Below are 26,948 nucleotides of genomic sequence, written 5' to 3'. Positions count from 1 at the left end.
AAATAATTTTGTAACACTCTTTTCCTATCAAAAAAAATTGCTTGAAAGAGTAATTCCTGGCAAAGCTCAATTTATTTAATGACTTAGAAATAACCATAACTTTATACATCTAACACTAAATAAAAACAGCAGAATGTACAAATCAAATTCATTATGTACAGGAATTCACCAGGAATACTTTATAAATGGACATTTCACATGAACTTTATTGTTTTTTAACAAAATTAAATAATATTAATTGCGTATTTGCAGCCTGACTTCAGAGAGATTGCAGAAGAGTAGTGAACATCTTAATTTACGAGCTGAAGTTCAAAGGAAAACATAAGGCAACTTCACACGGACAGGAACAGCAAAGCGAAGAGCGACACTCCCTACTTACCCTGTGCTGTTCTGAAAGGGTAAGGCACACTGTGCTAGGAAAGGGGTGCCACAACAGTCAGCTTTGACATTCCTGGCTGAGTCTTGCTTAGGAAACAAGATTAGTTGTGATTTGTTTGGTTAGTTATTGTTATTACAGTTGTCAAATGGCAGGCCATCACATCAGTTAAAAAAGCTTTTTTACAGTAGGTAAACAAGGTTGTGAAATTCAGATTCACTTCAGCTTCTTCCGTAGGTTGGGCAAATAAATAAACGCACCAAAAATTCCATTAAGGTGCCGGTAATATTCCTTTTGTAAGGTAACACAGTAAATACACAAATAATGTTCCAGCACTATTTACAGCTATTTTTCCTTGAACATTTCCTCACTTCAGTAATACATAATTATTTGTAAGATACAAACACTGAAGTAAGCTTTGAAGTTTACCTAGTGCTCTTTTAAATGTTTTCATCATAATGGCAGTAGTTTAATTTAAGCAGGATGGCCGTCTCCAGATTCTTGTGCATACAAAAATTCAAGAGTCGGAGCTAGCAGTATTTGTATTTTATCATTAATCATTTTAATTTTACTCCATTAGGTAATTAGAAAAGAACACAATTGTCAAGGGCTGCAGGATGCATAAATAACTACTTCCCTGCAGGAAGACCGCGACCTTTGAAATGGTCATCTACAGATTAATTTGGATTCCAGACAGGAACTCCAGCTGCATATTGCTTAAAAAGTTTTCAACAACTGCTTATCTACATGCTTGCAAAGTATAAAAAGTACAGTCCCTTCTGTAACTTAGTAGACAGGTACTGAAATAGTTACATAGGATGAAAGGTAGAAATATTAATTCAAATGAGGCGGTTGCTTCCTTATAGGGTTTGCTTCACTTTTGTTCAGTGGATCCATTTCATGGGTAGAACAGTTATATGCATGTTCATCCTACAGTATCACAGGCTTCTGGCTCCTTGGGTACCTTGCTGCTGTCAAAGCTGCAAAACATCTGATAATACTACAGACTAAGAACAAGTTAAAAAAATCACTTGTTTGTTCATGTGCATAGCACCTTCAGTTACCCTGACAGATATGCTGCTTGCATAAACACCCAAGCAACCAGCTATGAAGGAATACACACCTTGTACAGATTTAGATATGCACTGTTTGTGGTATTATATCAGGGGCATTTAAACTTGGGCCAAGCAAGGCTGTGATTCATGCTTACTCACAGGAACACCCCGTGAGAATTTTTCCATCTATGTGATGTAGCACTGGGTAATTAGCTTGTCCTAGAAGTATTTTCTTACAGCAGCAGCAATAAGGTCTTCTGGACACTGGTAATTTTGAGACAAATTGTATTTTTATCCCATATTAGCATTTTCATAGTTCTCTATCCTGATATTGCTACATGTTCCATTTGGGAATTAGCAGGGCTCCTCCTTTCAATACAAGATGTGAATATAAATATACCAAAGAAGTCCAGGTAGGAACCATTAGACCTTTTTAATTTGAGAGTCTCTATATTAAATATAATGCAAAATCAGAAACATCCATTATTAGATTGTATCCTCTGGATACCTACAACAATGCAGATGATAATTTTGTTTATGCAACCAGGTGTCATTAAACTGAACATGGTTATGCACAGTGGCTGAAGTGTAAGTACCTTGCTCACAAATAAAAAGCAGTTCACTTCTCTAAGCAGTGTTGCTGCAGCGGGCTGTCCTCTGGTCAATGGAAACTCAAGAGTCTGTCCCAGAAAACCACTTCCTCAGGTTTCAGTAGACCCCTGCCCATTATCTGCAAAACATCATACTGAACCTTGGACCTGCCACCCACAACCTGGAATTTAAATAAGTTCTTCAAAACTGGAATTCACACTGCCACTGGTGCATCTACCCAAAGGAAAGCCTCGGGTTTTCTGTATATTGCATGAAGCTCACACTGCATGAAGCATTCTGCCATCCCTGTGTCTTGGGGAGTAAACAGACAGCATCCAGTACAGGCAATATGCTCACAAACTTGATGAAATGCACATAAAAACAGAAGTAGAAAAAAAAAAACACCAGTAACTGTGCATTTCTAATATTTAGTGCAGGCTCTTTAAATGTTTTTTTCATTTTTTAAAAGTTTCAGCACAATACTTACTCCATGACACAGAAAACATTATTTTTATTTTCATACTTACAGCCAGTATAGAAATCCTAGCTTTCAGAGCCTTGGCTCACACTGAAGCATCTTAACATTTTCCCCATGGTGCAGTATTTCATCACCAAGATGTTCAGCACTGGGGATTAACCATTTGAAAACAGGCCTCATGGTAAGCCTTGGATAACCAGTTAAATACTTGGCTCTCACAGATCGTAAGACCTCACCCTTCTTTGCTCTCTTGTACACTATATTCAGTCTGTCTTTGTAACATGGGCCACTTCCACTTCTACAGTTTCGATGCCCTGCATCACTTCAGCCATTTTCTGTCCTTGCTGTTGTGCTAATACATAATTTACCACCTGCATGATGCTTTGGTCAGAAAGAGTAGAGACTGATGTGCATTCCTCAGTAGCTGCAACTGCTTCGATGGCTTCCAGTGTCTCTCCTGTCACTACCACAGTCTCAATCTCACTACCACCAACACTGATCTCGGTTTCTCGTTCCTGCATGTCTGCTGCCAAAATGCTGATGGCGTGCTCCACCTGTGTCCCCTGGTTATGAAACTGAAGAGTATCTTTTTCCAGCATGATTTTGCAGGGTACATAGTCCCTGTGAAACTTGGTCATGTGCTTCCGTAGTGTCCGGGCATCAATGTAAGCTTCATTGCACACTGGGCAGACATACGGTCGCTCCCCGGTATGTGTCCTCACATGGCGCTTCAGTGAACGCGCATCTGCCCAAGCTACTCCGCAGGTGAGACATTCAAATGGCTTCACACCTGCTCTCAAAGGGAAAGCAAGGAAAAGCCCACTGTCAGGAGTTCATAAAAACATGAGTGTTGATAAGAAGCAACAGGAAAACAGCAGTATAAAAGGATAGAAGAAATCCTTTCACTTTTTCCATGTAAGCAGGAGAACTTGTTTGCCATTTCTATGCTACAATATAATGCAAGCACAAAATCTTACATTCAGTGGAAAAATTTTCCACAAGTGCTCTGCTCAATCTAACCTTTTACTTCTAAAAAATTTCTCTTTTCAAAATTCTTCTTAGTGCAGCTTCCCACCTATTTTAAGTGCATACCACTTAATGAAATTCTAGTTATTTTTTGCCAGTGATGGCTTTCTGAAATCATGTTTTACTTCATGGAATTTGGCACTTAGATTTACAGAACCAAAAGGTGACTAGAAATGTTTCTATAACCTCTCATCAAACACCAGCACTTATTTTAGTTATTTCCACCTACAGTCTTTTCCCCCCCTCCTCCTCCACAGCACGTATGTTCAGATACTGCACCTGATACTTGTATAATTTTATTCTCCCTTATCAGGTCTGAGCTCTGTGGTCTGCAGTATCTAACGAGGCATGTGGGTGGTGACAAACTATTTCAGTGATAGCTTTTCCTCTATAACAGTTACTGTAGACTTAGGCTAGGTATCTATTACAGGACACTCTCTGTTTATGAACAAACACAAAATCTCTATTTCAATAGCAAGACAGCTATTAGATTTACTCATAACAGCTCCTTAAAAGGACACATGCTTCATAAAAGTGGGGTTTTTTTCCCCTGAGATGGGAACACTCCCCTGAGATGGGAGTGTATCTAGACTTCCAACACAGCTGGAACCACCAAATACTCAAATATCATACTTCACATCTAAAGTAAAAATGCACACTTTTTTTTTTTTTTTAATTATCAAGTGTTTTCATATTTTCCCCAAACATCACATAGTTTGCTGCTTCTTATAAATCAAGAAGTTGGCCAATTTCCAACAGTGGTCCTTTTGTTAAATTCAGGCCAATCATTCTGCTGTTTGAAGAATATTTTATTAGCAATATGCACCTTTTAAACTGGGGAACGTTTTACTCATCCAATTCTTTGCCAGATATATATACATCCTTTAATCACTTCTAAAACAGTCCCTCTTAAAAGTTCTAAGAAGGACAAATTGTCACTGTCCCTGTGTGCAACTGCAGCTTTAGAAAGATCCCAACTTCTGGGAATCACTGGAAGCAAGCTAACTAACCAGGATAAGCATAAAACTGTTAGAACTGCTTTAAATCTGTTAAAACTTCCAAGCTTCTTGCAACACAAGACATACAAGAAACAATTACCCCTTTCTCCATGTTTTCAGGGATTGGGGGATGTCATGGCTATTTGTTTTCTACATACCTTCATGATTGTTCATGTGTCTCCTATATTCCCGGAGCTGCGTGAATTTTCTTCCACAATGCTCACAAACTCGTTCCAGATTTTGTTTTGCTCTTCCTTTTTTACCATGTGTGGCTTTCTTTACATGTCTTCTGTACAAAGCTTTCTCATAAAATTCTTTACCACATATATTACACCTAAAAAGTGTTGAGAAATCTATTGAAACCATTATGCTATGCTTATGTTACGCTTTTTAAAATGCACTTTAATTACAGTAGACAAAGTTTTATGGGAACACTGTCCCACTAAATTATGTTCTGTAATCAGAAATAATCTTGCTGGATGGAGCTACAGCCACAAAACTTCTACTTACCATTCTAGAAAAGTGAGATCACATATAAAGCATTTCTAACTTAATTATATTTACTCTCTTACAATTTCGTATGTATTAGTTCTAGGACTGTACCAGCAGGTTAATAGTTGGACCACACTATCTGAAGTCACCCATCCATTCTCAAGTACTCAAGACCCCAGTCAACATCAATCAATTGGTACTTTAACAAAGGACTAGAAGTTCCTTGTTGACTGGCTGTAGTTCCGTATAACAACTTAACATTGTTAAATGAATTTCCTCTTACCTATAAGGGTCTGTGACAGAATGAGACTTGACATGAGAATACCAGTCTTTCTTCCAGCTGTAACATTTTCCACAGAACTGGCACTGAAATGGCTTCACACCTAAGTGTTTGTTCATATGCTGCCGAAGATCTCGGGCTTCATAGAAACTCTTTTCACACCTGTAACAGTAAAGGTTTTAGCATCCTATATAAGATAGATCTTGGTGATCCTGATTTCAAAGGCACTGGAACCCTCTTCTTTAATGGCAACTGAAGCCATTGAGAAGACAACAATGACTGCATCATCAGCACGATCTCTTTCCAAACTATGGAAAATTAAAAGGAACAGCAGCTTATCTGAAAGTCTAGCATATAACTTGAGGACTCCCGAAACACTTTTGTCTGTTACAGGTAACTATATTCTTCTTGTTATTTTTATGAGGAATAATGAAAGGCAAACCAACTGGAAGACATCAGAAATTTGTATTATACGGTCCTCAGAAGATCCTATGGTAGCAGCTGTTTCTTCCCTTAACCAGTGAGGATTAATTATTGATAAAGATAATTGGGATCTGTTGTTTGAAATGCTCAAAAGTTTTTTTTAGAAATGAAAAATCAAACTCAGAATCCTACAAGCAAGCATCCAAAACTAGTGATACTCATTCTTTAGCTTGCTGCTTGCATACATCTAAATCCAGGTGAACTAGTTTTCCTTCATTTCTACCTTGACATAGTACAACTATGTGAAATTACAAATCACTAGCTCATCTTGGTATGGAAACTACAGAGGTCAGTCAAATCAAAGACATGCTTTCTCCCTTTGAAAGGGATTCTGTTCTTCAGATGTCTTTGCCTCACCATCTGCACCTCTTCATCACATAGCACCATATAGCACTGATGGATGCATTTATGATCAAGCTAACTGCAGTTGTCAGTGAGTCTTAATTTATGCTGTTCACTAAACAAGTGTAAATTGCATATTATCTAGATTGCACAGGAAATTTTCAAATTAAACTGAAACCAGCTAACACATTAAAAGGTGGCAAGAACCCTTCTTGCAATGCCTATGACCTTACCTCCCTATCTGTCCAACACAGGAGCTTTAAAATCACATCACTACTGATTACAGCTACAAGTGCAAACACACTCAGTAGAAAACAAGTGTATGAAACTAGAGCTAGGTAACAGTTTAAAAAAAAAGGCTTTTCCTTTCCAGTTCATGTACTAACAAAAGTGAATTTTTTTTATATTATGCTTCAAAAGTCTTATTCCAGCCCAGTGAACACTTTCATGCTACAACAAGGAGCCACTTTAATCTTTAACATTACTGGGATCATTAATGGCAAGAAAAAAATAACCCACCAAAAATACCACCAACCAACTTACTGAGTACACTGATATCCACGAACTTCAGGCTTTGGCTGGTGTTTCTTTATATGTTTACTGAGTCCTGATGCCCTATGAAAAGATTTTCCACAGATGGAGCAAAGATACTTGGATTCGCCTAACAAAAACAAAACAAAACACGTTAAAAAGCCAGGCCTCCATATCCTCAGAGTGCTTTGCGAGACTGTTTTTTCTTCTTCTCATATAATTTCTCTAAGTACCTGTGTTACAAAGATATATTGGTTTACTTACACACATATGGAATTTTTAAGTGCATTTTGCATGTGCCAATGTAATACATAGAGAGGGAAGCAGCACCTGTAAATTAGAATCATAGAATCACAGAATCATTAGAGTTGGAAAGGACCTTAAGTTCCATTCCCCCTGCCATGGAGGGGGTTGAATACCAACCTGGCCTTGAACACAGCCAGGGATGGAGCATTCACAACCTCCTTGGGCAACTCATTCCAGTGCCTCAACACACAGTAAAGAACTTCTTACTTATATGCAACCTAAACTTCCCCTGTTTTAAGTTTTAACCCGTTACCCCTTGTCCTGTCACTACAGTCCCTAATGAAGAGTCCTTCCCCAGCATCCCTGTAGGCCCCCTTCAGATACTGGAAGGCTGCTATGAGGTCTCCATGCAGCCTTCTCTTCTCCAGGCTGAACAGACACAACTTCCTCAGCCTGTCTTCATACAGGAGGTGCTCCAGTCCCCTGATCATCCTCGTGGCCCTTCTCTGGACTTGTTCCAACAGTTCCATGTCATTTTTTATGTTGAGGGCACCAGAACCGCACACAATATTCCAAGTGAGGTCTCACGAGAGCAGAGGGGCAGGATCACCTCCTTAGACCTGCTGGTCACACTCCTTTTGATGCAGCCCAGGATATGGTTGGCTTTCTGGGCTGCAAGCACACACTGCCGGCTCATGTTAATTTTCTCATCAACCAACACCCCTGTCGTGGTTTAAACCCGTCAGGTAATTCGTTCGCTCACTTCCCCCCCCTTTTCTTGCCCTCCCCCTGCTCTCGGAGGGACGGAGAGGAGAATCGAAAAGAATGCAACTCCCACGGGTTGAGATAAGAACAGTTTAGTAACTAAGGCATAACACAGATCACTACAGCTACCACCAATGATAATAATGATAAAGGAAATAACAAGGGAAGAGAATACATCATCTCACCACCAGCCGACCGATAACTCGCCCCCCCCCAGCTTTTTCCCCATCATCGGGAATTTCACCTGACTGCCATAATTTTTCAATGGACAGTGGTTTAGTAACTTCATTTGCCAGCTCATTCAGGACCCACAGATAGATTTCATCAGGTCCCATGGACTTGTGCACGTTCAGGTTCTTAAGATGGTCTCGAACCAGATGCTCACCTACAGTGGGCTTAAAGTCTTCACTCTCACAGTCCCTGCATCTCCCTTCCAAGGCTTGGGTGGTGTGGTCAAAGCCTTTGCCAGTGAAGACTGGGGAAAAGAAGTCATTAGGAACCTTCTCCAAATCCAGGGTAGCCAGTTCTCCTGATAGCTTCTGGAGGGGGCCGACATTGTCTCTAGTCTGTCTTTTATTTGCAACATACCTATAGAATCCCTTCCTGTTATCCTTAACATCCCTAGCCAAGTTTAATTCTAACTGGGCCTTAGCTTTCCTAACCTGGTCCCTAGTTTCCCGGACAACATCCCTGCATTCTTCCCAGGCTGCCTGTCCTTTCTTCCGCCTTTTATAAGCTTCTGTTTTCCCCTCGAAGTTTCCTCAGCAGCTCCTTATCCATCCAAGGAGGTCTCCTGGCCCTCCTGCTGCACTTCCTTCTAGTTCGGATGCAACACTCCTGAGCTTGTAGCAGGTGATCCTTGAATATCAACCAACAGTCTTGGGCCCCCTGCCCTCTAGGGCTATATCCCATGGGACCTTACTAAGCAGGTTCCTGAAGAGGCCAAAGTCTGCTCTCTTGAAGTCCAGGGCAGTGAGCTTGCTGCACGCTCTTCTCACTGTCCTGAGGATCTCAATGTCGACCATCTCGTGATCGCTGCATCCAAGGCTGCCCTGGAGTGTCACATTCCCAACCAGCCCTTCCCTGTTGGTGAGCACCTCCAGCTGGTCAAGCATGGCACCTCTCCTTGTTGGCTCCTCCATTACTTGCAGAAGGAAGTTGTCTTTTGCACAATCGAGGAACCTCCTGGATTGCTTGTGCTGGGCCGTACCATCCCTCCAACAGATATCAGGATGGCTGAAGTCCCCCATGAGGACAAAGGCCTGCGAGTGTGAGGCTGTTCCTATCTGTGTATAGAGCGCTTCATTCACAGAGTCCTCTTAATCAGGTGTTCTGTAACAGATCCCCACAGTAATGTCTCCCATAGCTGTTCTCCTTTTAACCCTGACCCACAAGCTCTCTGTTGACTGCTCACCTGTCCCCAGACAGAGTTCCATACTCTCCAGCCTATCCCTAACATAAATAGCAACTCCCCCTCCCCATCTTCTGGGCCTGGCTTTTCTAAAGAGCCTGTAACCTTCCATTCCAACACTCCAGTCATAGGTATCACAGAAATATGGTGGGATGGCTCCTATCATATCTTATCCCCCATAAACATGCACACATCTCTAATTCCTCGTTTGCTGCCCGTACTACAGGCAATTACTTTATTGCGCATTTTTAACTACAGGTACAACATTGCAGCTACCAAATTGCTCAAGGAGTGTGAACAGCCTAAAAAAATGCCTTCTTGTGTGGAAAAAAAAACAACTGCCTGTGTTCATATAATATGCAACTTCTCCAGCAACGCAGTATTGGTTACGGATGGCCTGCATCCTGAATTTGTGGCACACCACCTTAAAAGTTTTCTGCTACAACTCATCTGTTTCCAAATGCTAAGTACTAGTATAAATTCCTTCATTTCTGGAACTAATTATCTTAACAAGAAGTCTCTTACTGTTAATTCTGCCCAACTCACGGAAGCAAGAAACAAAGACATTTCCTACATATTACAATTTCAAAACTCTGCTTGTATTAAATTACTGTCATCTTTCACATGTTAAGATCTTTCAAGGTACCAGGCTTGATAAAATGTCAGTATTAGTACAGGAAATCTCATAAAAATATATATGGAGATTCTGAGAGATTAAACTTGGCATGTTTTCCTCTGAAAGGATAGGCTGAAAGTAAGTGCCCGAGAATATTCCAGCCTGTTGCCTATCTTTGTCTGATTGAAATGACAGAGGCATTTAATATGTACATAAAAACATAGGGACAGACCAACCATGATTCCCTGTTCTTGTGTAGAACATCTGCATAATAACATTAAGCTAAGGTAAAATAAGCCAGAAAACAAATGTAACATGACCACTTACCTTTATTTCAGCTGTCTGACCAGTAAAGAAAAAAGGAGAAACTACTATTTATTTTTTCAAACAGTTCCTTTGTCACTGAAGAGCACTGTTAATGTTCAGCAGCATGCAATAGCCAACCAAAGTAGAAGGGTCTTCTTTCCCATCACTTACCTGTATGAATGCTCATGTGTTCCTGAAGACTTCTTTTTGTGACAAAAGACTTTTCACACAAGTCGCACTTGAACTGTTTCTGTACTTCATGGAGAGCCAAGTGCATTTTTAATCCATGCTTATATGTAAAGGTCTTCCCACAAACCTAAAAAAAAAAAATAAAAAAAAAAATCCATATCCAGCGGAATAGGATGACAAAAAAAAACCAACACCCCAAAAAATCCCCAAACCAAACAAACACATTTTGTAATAGGTGTTTAAACACAACAAAACATCCTGTATTTCTTGGGAATCAGGACATCCAAACCTATGATTTTGCACCAGATTTTGCAGACACTCTTCTAGATACAGAAGTATGAACTTTCTTGATTCAATTTCATTCTAGTCTTCTCACTCTTGGACTACACGAATTTTTATCAGGAATGCATTCTGAAGTTACCCAAATTAATCTAAATTTTAGGACATGGTGTCAATACTAAAATAGCAAGAAAACATTACTAATCTGATCAGAGAGTAAAAGGACTTTCTCATTACCTTGCATGCATGTGGTTTTACACCTGTATGTTTGAGCATATGTATTCTGAGAGAATAGAGCTTAGGTAGAGTTCTCCCACATATATCACATATAAACTCCCGTTTAGTTCTCCCTTTCACAGAAGACGCGCCTGTCTCTTCTGCACTGGAAGCAGAAGTGTTCACTTCAGTCTTCCGAGTGTGCCGGACAAGATGTGCTCGCAGTGAGGCACCGTACTGGAATTCTTTCTTGCACAACTGTGAAGAAAATATTATAAATTTACTTCACATATAATATTCAAAAATTATTAAAAAAGGTATTCAAAGGTTTTAAGTATATTAACACGATTAGCTAGGCCTATGACCTGACTCCAACTGGCATTTTATCTCAGGTTAATTAATAGTTATAATGGCTACTGACAGAACCACTGATTGCTTCCCAGCGAGGCTAACTTCTAGGCTAATCTAAACACAATTGTATATTTATTGGTAAGGTTAAAAGTAATGCCCACACCAGCACTGTCTTGAGCAGCAAGTATACTCCCACATCATACGGTGCTGTGAGGCCATCTGGCTGCACCACATTTTACCCCACCCCATGCAGATCACGGCCACATTTGTCTCTGAAATCTGTGAGGAAAATAAATACAGGTATCAAAACAATACAAGAAAAATAATTACTAATGTTGTTACTGAATGAATTTTCATAAAGAGGGAGGTTTATAAACAAGAAACCTTCAACTTACTGGACATTTATAATCTTTAGCTCTTTCATGTTTCAGTGTGTGCATTATAAGTGCATAGCGCCGCTGGAACACCATTCCACACTCTGAGCATCTGTGCTGAGCTTCTACTTCATTATTTTCCATGGTGTCTCTTTTGGGCTGTTTCATTTTTTTCCCTCTTTGTACCAGCTTCATGGCAACCTAAGTTGGAAAAACATAACCCCTGAAGGAACTTTATTACACTATTTCATACTTTCTCTGCAAATTAGTACTGAATGCTGATGTTTCTGGGTGTTACTATAACTGCATCTGGTTTTGCTCAGTTTACTTAGTTTCTAGAAAGTTACCCTGTTTAAGTTCACGCAGAACTACAGATCTCATGGTGGGTGAAAAGTTGGTCTTGTTTTGAAACCATAAACTGATTATAATTATAGGCAGACAATGACCTACTGTTCACAGATAACTAACTATTCATCCCTGAGTAACTGCTAAGTGAGAGCTAAGTTACAGATTTACTACAAAGTACTGTCACAATGTTATCTATCAAACTTTTCCAACCCTTTCCTAAACTTTCCCTTTTCAGCATCTACATTTGCTTTACTACAAAAGTCATCAGATTAAAAAACGTGGCCTAATTAATTTTTACCAGCCAGCAAAAACTGAGTTATTAAGAACCTGTGAGAAAAGTGCAGTATTTAAGCAAAGTTCTTTTTAGTTTAGAGCATCGCAGCTTTACTACTGGTTTGTGGGTTTATTAGGCAGTATTGTCAGTGCTACCTGGAGCTGTTAATCTTGCTTTCCTTTGTAGAAATTTGCTGTCGACTTCTTTAAAAGTCAAACTGTAATTGACCAGGCTGAAATTTCCTGCATCAGGTATCTTCCCTTCAGGTTTCTGAGAACAAGGCAAGGGAAAAAAGTACAAGTATCCTCATTTCCTCTTCCTGTTCTCTCAACAAGTGAGATATCTAACAGTTTTTGCAAACATTCTAGCCCTTCAGCCCTTCCATGTATCTCAAAGCCAAACTGAAACTTAACACAGGGGCAACATCTTAATTTCTTTCTTTGTAATTTTGCTGTTGCTCTGAAAACTGATACAAACTTGCTAAATTGTGAAGCCGCAGAATAAGTTTTTTTTACTAGATGATTAGTAAGAGCTTGGAAAATAATCTGTTCATACAAAGCATATTTCATCCCAAATATCTCCATGCCAACTGCAATTACTATAATTCAGAAGTTAGCAGCATTTTTCCTACAGCCTCTTTCCTGTTATTCTCCCAGCACCAAAACTGGGAGCATCTCCCTGTACTTATATGACATCCAGCGCCATGGAGGGGAAGTTGAGGGCTACATGAGACAAAAATGTTAAGAGTTATAAAATAAGTTAGGAAAGCAGAAACCTAGTCCCGAGTTCCTAATTTTGAGCAATTAGGTAAATCAATTTCTTTTTTTTTTCATAGGCAGCCACTGTCTGCAGACCTCATCTGTCGAGCGGTCAGATTTAAAAACCGCAAAGTAAGTTAACAGGAGGTTAAGGTAGACATTCCCTCCCCCAAAACAGGAAAAAACTTCATCCTTCTCCAACCATCGTATATAGGTTGCTCAACTATTTTGCTTGTGCTCATTTTAACATCTGGGTTTTAACTTGTCCATCTGTGAAAGTAGACTAATGCTACAATTTATATTTACAAGGCTGTTGTAATGATAAAGAACTATCCCCCTGGTGGGGACTAGTGGCTCTAGTATGTAAGTGTCTCACAGAACACCCCTGGAAATTAACACTTCAGATTTAGAAATTCAGCTGACATGCAGTAAGACAAAAGGCACTGTCACAGAAGTGGATGTGTTAACGCTCAGTGAGATGTCAGCTGCTCATTGGCACTAGAAAAGGAAAAACTCCTGAAAGGAAAAGACTAAGACCACCACTTAATTTAAAAACCCCCAAATTAACAACAAACCCACCCTTCTTCCCCCCAGAAAAAAACTAGTTCAATTACTAAACACTTAATATGTCCAAGTGCTAGAGTTTCTAATATCAGTGCTCACTGAACATTTTTTAACTGACCACAATCCAAAGGACTACATTAATGTGACTCATAGCTATGTTTTAAGATCTAATTAGGATGTCACATTTTTCATCCCCAATGCTCTGTTTTCAAGTCTTAATAGAACTCACAGGTCTATTTTTCTAATAGGCCTCATTTTTCTAATAGGTAAATACATTTGTCTACAATTGACATACGCACATGCTAATTAAGAATTAAATTTCCAAATCATTGAAGAATTTTAGGGAGAAGATACACCTTCTGCCCAACCAAGCTGTGGGAAAATACTGAAGCTGGGCTAAGGTCACTAAGCATTCTAAAGATTTTTAATATGGAAAGAATTTTGGTGCCGATGTTTGGTCTGGTTTAGGGTTCTTCTTGTTTTGCAAAACTGTCACATCTTGGAAATTACTTTAGTTTTTTAGTAATGATAATTGCTCAATAAAGAAAAACATTTCCCAGACAGTGCTTGGAAACAGCAAAGTCCTTTCAGACTGGTTTTGAAACAAAGGCCTGAAAACAGACAGAATACCTGCTGTATTGCAGATTTAGGATTTGCCTTTCTATTCTGGAGTTTCTTTTCAATTCCTTTATGCAATCTGATATAGCCCCCTTCACTAACAGAACGCTGCCGTAGCTTGCTTTTGTAAGTATCATCTTGGCTTTCTGGTTGTAAATCTGAGATGCTCTGCTCTTTACTTTGACTGCCACATGTCTGCTTGAGTGTTTCTGAGGAGTCTTCAGAAGCCACATTTGCTTTACCACTTTCATTTTGATCTGTCTCGACTTCCATTTGACTTTGTGTGTCCATGACTTCCGCAGCCAATGGCTCCACCTCTACAACAGACACGGCGCTGTTTGCAATGCTCTCCAGCAGCTGTATCTTGACATAATTTTCAGGTGTTTCACACTGCTCCACAGGCTTTGGAAGATCATCTGGAGTGGCCTTTGCAGGGTCTGGGGGCAGGAGGTCAGGCTGGGGTGCTGCTGCCTTCTCTGTCCCAACAGGGGAATAAGCTCTGTTCACAGCTACTGGCACCCCACTGGCTGTGAGCTCAGGTTGCTCAGCACCGTCCACGGGCTGCATTTCAACTTCAGTGTGCTCTGCTAAATTTTGCATTGACTCTACTGTTTGAATATCTCCCTTTTGGTACACTGTAATTTGCTTCTCTTCCATCTGTTTGTGCACGTTTTCACAAATTTCGAGGACTTCTGACATGAATAGGTGCCGGGCAAGCATGGCGACTTCTGCCATACTACAGAAGTCAAAGGTTAGTTCTGAAGTATAAGCAAATTCCAAAAGAGGCAGGAAACTGGACTTGCAGAACCCTACAAGGAATAAAACAAGAGATTAGAACAAACACTGATGACCCTGAATTACATCAAAATATCCCATGAACGATACAACAATTCATCTTCGATATGGTTAAGATGAAATTTAGAGCGAAACAGCCTTGCAAGTAACACTGAAGCCTCTCCACTGGGACTCAATTAATAGTAATTTACACAAAAGCATCCTCGTTGTGTATTTTCTATGTGGAAGTAAGCTTAGACAACTTTTCCAATAAGTAGAACGGAGGTTCTATAAATTCTCTAGAAGAGTGTTTCAAGATGCTGGGAGAGCCACAATATAACCCTAATTTAACCTAAGTCTTTCTGGACATGCTAGGTTCAGAAAGTACTCAAGACTCAAGTAACAACTGGGTGGCAGAAAAATAAGACAAGAAAGAGACTAATGAGAAAAATAAAGATATGGATTTATAGATAGAAATGCTTAAAAACAAGCATTTGGCATAATTTTCCACAGTTCTGTAAACTGTAAATCAGGTATTTAATTCGGAGTACCTTTTGGACAATCATGCTAGATATCTATTGTTCATGCATGTCTATTGTTCATGCAGACACAGTTAAGAAGGAAAAGCAATGCAGTAGGCATATGTTCTGTACAGTATCCTTCATCACTATAAAGCTCTTTTTAGAACATTTATTTTAGGATGGTCTCCTATCTTGAAGGTACCAGAAGGTCTGAGAAATAAGCAGAAACATGTATAATAGTGTTTCACAGACACAGAAAACAATTTAGTATTTGTACAGCTAAACAGCTCTCCAAGAAGTTAGTCAAGATGCCCTCTTGATGTATTCATGCATTTGACTATGTTCCCTTATTTAATGTTTGTGACTATACAAGGAGGAAACACACCTAAGCAAGGTAAAAATCAATTCAAAGCTTCTCAGAAATTTTAAGATGAAATCCCAATGTCCATCCAACATGGAAGATCAGATTATGCAAAACCAGAGTAATCGCTTTAGCATTAAAACACACACAAAATACTTTTGAGATTAAAAGAGAGAAAAAGGCAAGATAAAATATGTGGCTGTCTTGAACACTCAAAAAAAAGACTGAATCAAATACCATACACCTTATTTAGGATATTATGATTTCTAGCTTCAAAACCCACAACAATTCACCTGACAGATCCACTACAGCTTCATGACTAGTGACAGCTCCCTTTTCAATGAAGAGCTCTCGGAAGTACTCGCTGCTGGCTGCCAAGACAGATTTGTGAGCTTTGTACTCCTCTCCTTCAATCAGCAGAGTCACATCACAGAACTGATTGGAAAGCCTCTGCTGATTCAGTTGGTTTAAGACTGACAGACAATGTCTGGAAGATGACTGCTTCACAAGGCCCTTACTGTCAACCTGTCATAAACAACATTATGAGAACTTAATTACATTTCGACTGTGCTTTTTTAAGCATTCACACTGAAACACATAAAAGGTTTATTTTCTGCAATCGTACAATCATTTCAAGCCTGTATAATATACAGCTTAACTTTACCATTATTTTCTTTCTTTAAATGCATCAAGTTTTACCCTCCCTCCAAACACAGTTAAAAAACAACTGGAAAAATGGGAAAACATGGATACTCAAACAGTTCTTTGACCATAATTTTCAATGCTGCAGTCTGAAATTGTTTCTAGATTCAAAGGTCTTTACATGTATATGAACCCCCAGTTATCAATAGGAATTGTATATATACATATAGCATCATTTATTAAGGAACAGATACAGATTCTATGAGAATCTTGTATATGATGCTTTACTACTTTTACTTTTGCCATTCATTTTCCCTTGGGTCCTATACGCAATAGAAGTCAGGGCGATTTTATTTTCCAAAGGTGACATACTGTAATTAATTTCATATATACCAGTAATCCCTTCCTACATACTGAGTATCTCTGGCAAAATTTATGTCATCTTATTATTACAAAATTATCACAACAATTGAAAATAAGTATGTGACTAGGAACGCATTAACAACCATCTTACATACATTCAGATGTAAACAATGGTACTTACAAATACAAGTTCATGCTTTGCTATTGGCTTCTTCTTCACAGGCTTTGGGGATGCAGCTGGAATTGACGCCACATTACTCAATTCATCATCTGTTTCGTTACTGTCTTCCTGAGATTTTGCATCCAGTCCTAGTTCCTCCAGCATTTCAGAAGGATCTGACAGAGATCTAGACCGATCTAGCCTTTCCTGGCACTTGCGGCATTCTTTAATGTAATCTTTAACCTGCTTAAGAATACCTACGAAAAATTAATGGAGCTTAATTAAGTTTTGGTCTTCATTCGTTTACCTTAAACATAAAATTAAATATGTGATTAGCAAAACAGTACTACACACTTACTGAGAAAAACCAGATCAGTCACCTACCCTTCTCCTTCTCTGACTTCTTACCAGTTTTGCTTCTCTCACACCACTGTATGTTATTGCATGTCACTACTGTAATCCATCGTTAGTTTCAGATAGAACATTTAAAACATCAGTGTATCAAGCAGACTCTTAGAAAGAATTTTAAGGCTCAAAAAAATACTTGTATTTACACATTCACCCTAAGAATCCCAAGGCAATGAAAGCTGTAACCTAGTCCTGCATTTAGTCAACACAAGTGTACCTCAGCTTGTCCTTACTGAAGGGGACAAGAATTGGAAGGCTCACCTAAAGGCTTTTGTAAAATTAGAATAAACTGTGTTGTATGCAATTATACGTATTTTTAACACCAATTTAAATCGCTTGCTTATGATTTTAGGATTTAAATAAATTAATTTCCCACTAGTACTTTAGCTGGAGAAACTAAATAATTTTAGATACTCAATAGTTCTTAAGCTCAGGGTCCTCTTCTAGGTACCGAAGCATTTTTAGTGTATGGCTTTCAATCCAAATTCTTTCTTTTTTTTTTTTTTTCACTAGGATAATATAAAAGCATACATAACAACAGCTGTGCCTCTATAGTTCAAAATGTGGCATAGCCCTAAAACTTGGCTGGCATACAGAGTTAAAGCTGCCCTGCTCACATCTTTTCAGAGCATGAAATGCACTATCGTTACATACATGTCTCTATAAGGATCAGGAAAATGCAGACTTCAGGCAACATAAGATATTCCAACCCAAGAGACATTCATGGCCATTTCAAACACTTTTATGTTTCTTTGATTTTATCTGAAACCGGGACTAGTTCTCAGGACAGAAGATCTCTGATCTTTACATATTCAACACCCTTCCTGGCCACAGAGTCACACTCCAGCCCACTGCTTCCCAATTACAGGGCAGACAGACACAACAGACTGGCATTCATCTCAGGATGATAACTGGGTCCAAGCTACTGTCCAGCAGTAGCAGAAGAGTATTATAACGGCAAGACAAATCAGTGTTTAATATGAGAGACAGATAAGAAATGTAACATTTGAACAGAAAGCAGGCAATGAATTTTAGTATTTTCAGTGCAAGAGAAATAAGAGACTACAGGTTGTGCAAACAAAGGTAGCCAATAAGATCACAAGATGAAGAATATAGAATATGGAATGCCCTCTTCTGATTAAAAGATATACTAAGGTCCATTTAGGAATTTTCCAGCACAGGATAACAGTAGATGCTAGAACAGCCCAATACTAGGCAGACAGTAAGAACCCAGATAAAGGTAAGGAGGCCACCATTCAGAATGGATATCTTTGAGACACCAAATTCTTTTTTCAAATTGAAGATTTTCAAGTCAATGAGATCTGCACAGGAAAGATGGGCTGCAGCTAAACCAAAAAGCTTTCAAATTAAGATAGTTAAAACTAAAGCTGAAATGACAGACTTGCTGACTGATGGATGAAAAAAAAAAAGCAGAACAAGAGAAGCAGTACAAACAGAAACTGGGCCCTGAGCAACTGAAACGCAGGATATTTGTTTAATGGATACACAAGACTAAAAGCAGAACATCACATCCACAGGGAATACAGATACCAAGTCACTGGCTCAGCCAAAAGACGGCCCCGATTGGGAATTGTTGCTGTTCATATACTACCATTTCTAACAGCTCAGGTACCTACTGAGAATTAGTCTTGTCTTTTCAGCTTCTCATTGGACGAAAGCCACAAATATAACAAGAGCCAGGGCTACAAACCACCACTGGATGCCCTGCTATTTAAACGTGCACAGCATCCACACGGTAGCGGAAGAAGGTATTACGAGGTTAAAAGCTCAATTAACTAGGTCACCCTAGTTAACCTGCTAAGTAAGAAGCCACAGGACAATGTGCTGACCAAGGTGTAATTTATACAGAGAAGCGAGGCCTTCCTGTTTAGGAGTGACTCGCAGTCGCAGCCTACAGACCACGAGGCGTTTCAAGACACCAAACAGCTACAGTCCCCTATAGGGAGCGCACTCAAGACATCCCTCTCCACAAGCCCGGCGCCTAGTAACCCTGGTTCCACCAGCCGCCTCTCCCCCCACCGCTCACCTCGCCACCAGTACTTCTGCGAGAGCCCCTGCCAGGTCTGCAGGCGGGTGCGGTGGGAGCCGTCGGGCGCCAGGTGCGCGGCGCGGATGAGGCGAGCGCGACGCTCGGCCTGCAGCACCACCTCGAGCTCGGTGAAGCGCTGCTGGTCCCGCTGCCGCCGCTGGTAGTACAAGGTCCCGCTGCGCACCACGTAGCAGGCGGCCGCCTTACGGATCTTGCGCTTGGCGTTGCCCTCCGTGCCCGGCGCGTAGGGTTCCCGTTCGTTGGTCAGGTACCGGAGTATGGCCAGGTAGCTCTCCTCGCTGGACATGGCTGGGCAGGGGGAGACAGGGACGGGGGAGTGAAAGGGGCAACCTCAGCGCCGGTTTTCCCGCTGACCGCCAGGCACAGGCAAGGCGCTCTGGGCGGGTGGGTCAGGCACTCGCCCCCAGGGCGGAGGTGGCTGCGGGGCAGCGTCTCCACACGGGACAGGGCGCGCCCCTGTCACTCACAAGCGGGGGGTCTGTGGAGGGGAAGAAGCGCCGGCACTCGCCGGGGGTTCCGCGGGGCTGCGGGGTCGTCTCCCGAGGCAGGGAAGATCATGCGCTGCCGAGGGAACGGAGGATCGGGGCCTCCTGCGCCTCCGCGGGACCCTCGCCCAGGCGCCGGGAGGCCGGTCCGGCAGGAGCCGGGCCCGGGGTGGGGGGGAACTGGAGTTTCGCAGCCAGCGGCGGCGGGTAGGAGTGAGAAGCCAGGGCAGCAGCAGCAACGGAAAGACAAAATGGCTGCTGCACAACAGGAAGTGAGGTCAGAATCCCGCGTGTATGGGAAGGGGCGGGAGCTCAGGGAAGGAGCCGCTGGTAGGGGGAACGAAGCCGCCATCTTGGGACCGGGAAAAGGAGAAGGCCGGGCGGAAGGCTTAGGGGCGGCCATCTTAGAGCTGGGCAAAACCTGTAAGAGCGGGCATGGCTATGGTATCAGGAGCTGGGGCTATTAAGTGAATACTTCTATAGCGCTAGCTCCGAAACAAGCAGATTCAAAATCGCGTTGGGAGTACGAGAGACGGGAAAATCAGAGTGATTTTACATTGTAGTATGAGCACTCTTCTCAGGAGCAGCACAACGGGTGACAGCTGCATGAGCATGGGCAGAGTGCCACAGCAGTACATCTCGGTGCATCGAGTATGCTCCTTTTTGAGTACCTGCTGTTTTTCCTTGTCCAAATTCCAACCTGATTTTGTTTACACCCGCAATGAGAGACATGAATTGTAGGATGCCTGCACCCACCCAGAAGCATAGCCAGCAGTGACCTTTCCTCTGTGCTTAGTACTTGCAAGACGGTTTCTGGAGTACTGCAATCCCCCCGCAAGTACACAGATACTGACTGGATGGAGCGACTCCATCAGAAGGTACAAAGGCTATCAGGGATGAGAGCACGAGGGATGAAGAGAGGCTGAGAGACAGGCCTTTTCAGCCTTAAAAAGGGAAGGTTTTGTGAGGACCTTGCTGCTGTCCACAGCTACATCACCAGAGGTTACAGAGATGGTGGAAGCAAATTCTTGTCACAGTTACATAGCTGTTGTCAACAGGCACAGGTTAGAACACGTGAAATTAAGGGGTTTTTATCTTTAGTTTTAAACTGGTGATTGTCAAATACTAGAACAGGATGCCCTAAGAGGTTGTGGAACCTCTGTCTTTGGAGTTGTTCATGGCTCAGCTGGATACTCAGCTGAGCAACCTGATCTAAATAGACATGCTTTGAGAAAAGCGTTGGACCAGATGACCTCTGGAGATCCTTTGCAAGCTTAATTATTATGTGCACCTATGAAAAATTTGTGTTCCATTTTTTATGATTAATAGGGGATCAGTTGCATTGCATTAGATAAACACAACTGTATTAATTTCAGTGTTAATTCATGGCATTACATCTGTGTTTGAGCTGAACAGTGTGCAGTTACACGAGGTTAATGCCCTGCTCTCAACAGCCTGTCTCACTCTCTTGAAGCATAGCTTGTGAGAGGAGTAACCTTATGGGCTGTTACTCTTTACTCTGTCTCACCATATGAGTCAGCATGAACAGCAAGGAAGAGTAATCTTAAGAATACTTATGTGCAGTAACACCAGGCAGCCAAAGCTTGCAAATCTCAAAGCATTAGCATATACTGATTTATTAATTTGTCATAGCTGGGAATTCTTATATATCATTCATGGTACTTCAAGATCATTAGTAAAAACTCATCTTCCCTTTCAGCATGCATGCCACTTATCATGTGTTTTATACAAGGTGTTGATGCAAACAGGATTTTATATAATTGTCACCAGGATAGGTAACTTTCAGTTTTTAGTCTTCAGATTTAAATTATTAAAAATTATTTAAATGATTAAACATTAATTTCCCTACAATGAGCAATTTTCCTTCCCTTCTTTCCACCTCCAGTTTAAAGTTTAAAAGCTTTCAATTTAATTCTGAACATGAATAGCTTTTTTTTTTTCAAACAGCAAAAAGCATAATTGTTTGGAACATAATGGTGCAAATGCCACTAATGTAATCAAACTCAGCCCATTTTAAATGGGTTGCAACCTTCATCCAGAGCCAGATCCATTTTATTAATAAACCCAAAACAAAGTATGATATAACTCAATAGAACCCATAATCCAAAACCATTGTTTCTGAAGCCTAAAGGTACAGGAAGCAAAAATATGAATCAGTCAGCTGCTTTCTTGACTATTGTAGGAAGAGAACAAAGCAAGCCCTAAAGCTCTTTAAAGCCAAGAGGCACTAAGATATGCATCAATAAATTGAGAAGTAGCTGATCCGAAAAGTAGAGGTTTGTTTTCCCTTTGCTTCCAGTTAAGTCAGAGGACGCTGCTGTACCACAGTAATTACTGTGCATCAGAACTACAGCAAAGCCCGGGCACACTAACTAGTGTAAATACTAAAGCAGAGATACATGCTTTATGTGAAAAATGGAAGAAATGCCCACTCCCCCTAAGGGTGGGGAATTACTAAGGCAAGCCCTAGCTGCATTCACAAAGTTAAATATGAACCTAAATGGGCTTGAATTGTATACCATCCGCTGCATTCAAAGCTCATTCAGCCTTCACAGATGTCACCTTCCTGACAACAGCCTCCAGCAAGCAATCATTTTGTTACTTCCTGCCCCAGGAGCTGCATCTGAACCTTTGCACATAACAGCCATGCAGTCTGTGAAGCCACCAATTTCCCTTTTTCAGCCTAGTCCTTCTCCAACACCCTCCCTATCTTGCTACATGTGTTTCACAAATGTGTTAGCCTTCTCAAGTCATAGATGGTACTGCTTCATGTCCCATTTAGTTGGCATCTCTGCGCTCAGAAACCACTTTTTATGCCATTTGTCATAGATGAAGATTAACTTGTACTTATGTGCCATTTTGTCCTGCAGGCAAGAACAGCTTCTCACACATCAGCTCTACCTTCCCTGCCATCTGAATTATTCATGAAAGACTTAAGAAACATGCGCTGATACAGCACATTGTCTAAACCCCAGGTGTTTTATTGTAACATGTTTTCCAGTCTGCAAAACCAGACATGGGTGTATCACACATGAATTCTCTTCAGTGTATCTCATACAGTTGAAGACGACATGGCACAAGTTAACGAATGTTAGTCAGATGTTTATTCAGCATGACTAACAGTTCAGCAAATTAGCGCTTTCCACCAACACGGGGAGCAGAAACCTTCACTGGTTTCACAATCTTCTGCTTAGGTGCTGCCTTTGTAGGAGCCTGTTGTAAAAAACGAGAAAGAGAAGCAATTTACCGGCAGTCCCATAAGTGTCCCTGTGTATTTCAAGATTCTTGACAGATTTAATAATTTAAATCAAATCAGGTCAGAATTACCATTTACCAGATTATAATCCTGTTAACAGATGGTTACACACATACCACTAAGCTTACAGCATGTATAATGCCAACATAAGGTATTAATTAATAAGTAAGACTGAAACAGATGCTAGCTTTTATCAATATTATTGTTACCAAGCTCCTATACAGTGAAGACATCACTTCCAGACAAGATTGTAGCTATCAAAAATCTCTCGCATATGGTAAATTTTGTTTTTGCTATAATATTTACTTATTCTGTAGAAAAGGTTCACTCTATTAAAGCTGTTTTAGCTACGTTTAACTGCAGTACAAAAGTTTGGTCTAAACGCTTCCAGGTCAAAACAGATGAACAAATGCTTCTTCCAAACACAAACGGACATTTCCAGTTAAGTGCTGCACCAGACTGTTGTGTAACAACACAGCCTGTTTGGTTTCATGATTTCAGTCCACCTATTGCATCTTACCTTTGCAGCAGAAACAGCAGTTTTCTTGGTTGCTTGCTTGGCCTTCTTGGCTTCTTTTGCAGCCCTGTCAATGGACAGAAAATGATGACAACTGTCCATGTATGGCAGTCACTGTTTCATTGTCTCAGCACTGTATGAACTCCCCAGGATCAAGAAATGCATTAAATCCTCTGCATTCACTACCCTCTAGGGTGCAGAGACAGCAGAAATGTGACCAAAGTGGTATTTTCGCAAAGTGAGAGGGCAAGAAGAGACCCTTCTCTGCTGCTACTATTTCCTGCTGAGACTACTCAGCATTGCCTCCACATATATTTATTGAAAAACAAACAAACAAAACCTCAAACAAGCCACAAGAAAAGTTCTAAAACATGGAGTTCACCTACGGTATAGCTCTTGTATGAAAAACATTAATAATCTTTGAAAAGGCTGGGATAGCTCCACTTATCTGTGATTTCTCACCTAATAGCTTGTTCCCTCTGTGCCTTTCGTACTTCAGGCTTCTGATTTCGCTTAGCCATAATCTCAGCTAAAGATGCACCAGTGATGGCTCTCTGAAACTTCACAGCACGACGCGTGCGTTTCTTTTGTATCTCTTCCTAAAATGGCAGAAGATGAAGACAATTAGTATAATGACATTAAATAAAAGGCTAAAGACAAAAACAAGCTACTATTAAGACAGAAGCCATTACAGAACTATAGAAGGAGAATTTTACTTCTTACTTTGGAGATAACAGATTTCTTGATTCGCCAAAGAAGATGAAGAGCTGAAGAAGAATAATGTATTCTCCTTTGCAAAGTATATTTTAAAAAGTATTTTGGACAAATGTGAGAGGTTCAGCCTTCTGTCACTTCCAGAAAAAAAAAAATGGGGGGTGGGGAGGAAGGAGGGAGAGGAGTGGGTGGGTAAAGTTCACTTTGATGGAATCTTCTGAAAGGAAGACACTTCCCACCTGTTTCAAGTGGGATCACAGTGCTGGGTAGCAGTGAAAGCCATCAAGCATCAAGCTTCCTTTTCCAAACAAACTGGTAAAAAACACTGAATTGTAACGCATATGTCAGCCTTTCTAAATGCTCTTTTGTGATGCAAGTTTAAACAAGAGAACAAGAGCACTGAACACACCTCATGCTACATGCCTTATTAATTTATCTTATGCAACGACAACTACACAGGTCAGACCTCCTACTAAGTTACAGCCCGAAGTTTTCAAGAAAGATATGTGAAAAGTTTCCCCACCCTTTAACCCCCTGATCAGGTCTCTATGCCCTATTACCATTCAAGAAGCTCACAACTCTCAGCTTTCAGAAAGTCTACATACTGAATAGCATTACCCGCCTATCTAAAACTATTTTTTAAAAACATATACCATTCATACAATTTTTAAGATGTACGGAGCCTACTGTGGTTCCGAGCGGCCCCCTGAAGTGACACAATACATATATAACACTTGCCAAACTGGTTACCTTTCAAACATAAAGCACATTATAAAGTCATGTAAATGCACTCATATTTTCATAACTTCTGGCCAGTATTCATCCTGGTTGTAAGGGTCATGCCTCTGCTAAAGAGCAGCATACCATGTTACCTCTATTTTAACAGACCAGTAACCAAAGCTTTTGGTGGAAAACTTCTAATGGAGCGCCATTAGCCTGTGTATACTTACTGACTGTCCCTTCTTGTGTTTCCGCCTGTACAGAACAGTCCAGTTGATTTGGCGGGGGTTTCTCTTGGAAAGGAATGCAGACTCACATTTTGCATTCAAGAACTGAAAAACCTAGGAAAGCAAAGTACTGTATGAGCTTTGTTTCTGAGCAAGATAGCATCACAGTTTACATTAACAGATGAAGTAATTCATTGATTCGGTGTTTTCAACAGCAATGCTTCTGTGTTTCTATATACAGTTAAATGTTTTTAAAATAATAATTAAAAGCTCGGAATTTTGTTCTGTTCAGCAAACTGGTCTCTTACGAGGCATTCTGAAGCAGCTTAATTTTTCTAAGGAAAGCTTAAATTACAATTGGCCCCACACAGAATCATAGAATGGTTAGAGCTGGACAGGACCTTAAGATCATTGAGGTCCAACCCCCCTCCAGGGGGGTTGTGAGGCAGGGATGCCTCACACTAGACTGTCACCCAAGGCTCTCTCTCCAACCTGGCCCTGAACACTTGCCAGGGATTTACCACTTTGGGCAATCCGTTCCAGTGCCTCACAACATACTTTTCAAATGTTTGTCCTCAAATAACTATGCATTTCCAGTACATGTGAGTCAAAACTTGGCCTAAAGAACACACGGTGATCAATACTCTACTCAATTCCTTCTGGCCTAGAATAGCAGGCTGATTTGTTATTAACTACACAAGCCAAAATACCAAATTCCCAGAAAAGCACCTGAAAATTCAGTCTATTTACTTAGCTGTCATTTCCCAGGAGATGCTGCACAGCAAGACAACTCCACTAGGATATCCAAAATCCCAATCCTCCCTTTGTAGGTATAAACAGTGTATTTGTGTTTCTGACAGCCCTCGTATGTATGAGTTATGAGAGCCTGAAAGGGCTCTCCTCCCTCTTTAATCCCAATGGTCTGTAACCAATTTATCTGCAAATGCAGTTGTTTGCTTCAGCTAATCTCACTGCTAAACGCAGTATGTCCAAATAGCATTTCCTACAGAACTTCGATACTTTAGACCAGATGCTTCAAGACACCCTTCCCAAACCACAACCTAAAACCAGACTCAAGAACCCCATACGGTTCTCCCGCGGACCAAGTTTGACGGCAATCGTGACACCTGGACACTGACGGATGCTACAGCAACGCCACCGGACACCCCGGGAAGAGAGTTCCCTGCTGCGCGTTAAATGCGAGGACTCCGCCCCCCTTAGCAACGCACCGGTCTCTCTCTCAAGGCCTAGCACCCTCTCTCTTCCCATACCTCGCTCCTGCCCGGCTCTCTCCCGCCCGGTACCACAACTGCCTCCTCCTCGCGGCGCGCGCGCTTCGGCCTCCCCACCTGCTCCCGGCCTCACCTTGCCGTCGGTGCGGGCATAGCGACGCCCATGGCCAGGGTAGATCTTGTATCCGCTGAAACTGCACAGCTCGACCCTGCGCGGGAAAGTAAAGTTAGGGGAGATCGCGGGTTAGCCCAGGTGGAAGGAGCGGCTGTCCGGCGGCCTCCCCGCGGCGGACAGCCGCAGATGGCCCCGGATGGGGCGACAGGAAGCCGCCACAATTCTTACTTCATGATGGCGGCAGCTCCCACGCTAGCGACAGCCGGAGGAAAGAGGAAAGAGAATGATGGGAAACTATTCCGTGCGTAGCGCACTGCACGCCGGAAGTGCCATCCTTGCGCAGGGCCTGACGGGAGTAAGGCAGACAACAATCCCCAGCTGGAGGAGCTGCTAG

General features: G+C 41.3%; 3 protein-coding genes across 4 annotated transcripts in view; 1 reads left to right on the top strand and 2 right to left on the bottom strand.

The window, feature by feature from the left end:
* Positions 1 to 26,948, top strand: part of NXPE3 (neurexophilin and PC-esterase domain family member 3) — a 480,868-nt gene that overhangs the window by 389,637 nt on the left and 64,283 nt on the right. The window lies entirely within an intron of this gene.
* On the bottom strand, positions 54 to 19,682 carry ZBTB11 (zinc finger and BTB domain containing 11). Its single transcript, XM_062624774.1, has 11 exons — positions 19,244 to 19,682; positions 16,810 to 17,045; positions 15,917 to 16,148; positions 13,980 to 14,776; positions 11,427 to 11,606; positions 10,702 to 10,938; positions 10,168 to 10,312; positions 6,665 to 6,782; positions 5,300 to 5,458; positions 4,683 to 4,858; positions 54 to 3,290 (listed from the first exon to the last, which is right to left on the bottom strand). The coding sequence occupies exons 1-11, from the start codon at positions 19,551 to 19,553 to the stop codon at positions 2,764 to 2,766; spliced, it is 3,117 nt and encodes a 1,038-aa protein (XP_062480758.1). The 5' UTR covers positions 19,554 to 19,682; the 3' UTR covers positions 54 to 2,763.
* Positions 22,855 to 26,844, bottom strand: RPL24 (ribosomal protein L24). 2 transcript variants are annotated; one of them, XM_062624779.1, is made up of 6 exons: positions 26,783 to 26,844; positions 26,573 to 26,648; positions 25,211 to 25,321; positions 24,009 to 24,145; positions 23,550 to 23,613; positions 22,855 to 22,986 (listed from the first exon to the last, which is right to left on the bottom strand). In XM_062624779.1, exons 1-6 carry the CDS (start codon positions 26,785 to 26,787, stop codon positions 22,906 to 22,908), a joined length of 474 nt encoding a protein of 157 aa, XP_062480763.1. In that variant the 5' UTR covers positions 26,788 to 26,844; the 3' UTR covers positions 22,855 to 22,905. The 2 variants fall into 2 exon arrangements, with proteins under 2 accessions (XP_062480763.1, XP_062480762.1); XM_062624778.1 differs by lacking the exon at positions 22,855 to 22,986 and adding an exon at positions 23,407 to 23,475 and having other exon boundaries at positions 23,508 to 23,613.

The sequence above is a fragment of the Pezoporus occidentalis genome, unplaced genomic scaffold (assembly GCF_034315485.1).
Source record: "Pezoporus occidentalis ecotype Australia unplaced genomic scaffold, CSIRO_AGI_Poc_V1 ctg271, whole genome shotgun sequence".
Classification (NCBI taxonomy): Eukaryota; Metazoa; Chordata; class Aves; order Psittaciformes; family Psittacidae; genus Pezoporus; species Pezoporus occidentalis.
This window is presented reverse-complemented; position numbering and strand designations above follow the sequence as displayed.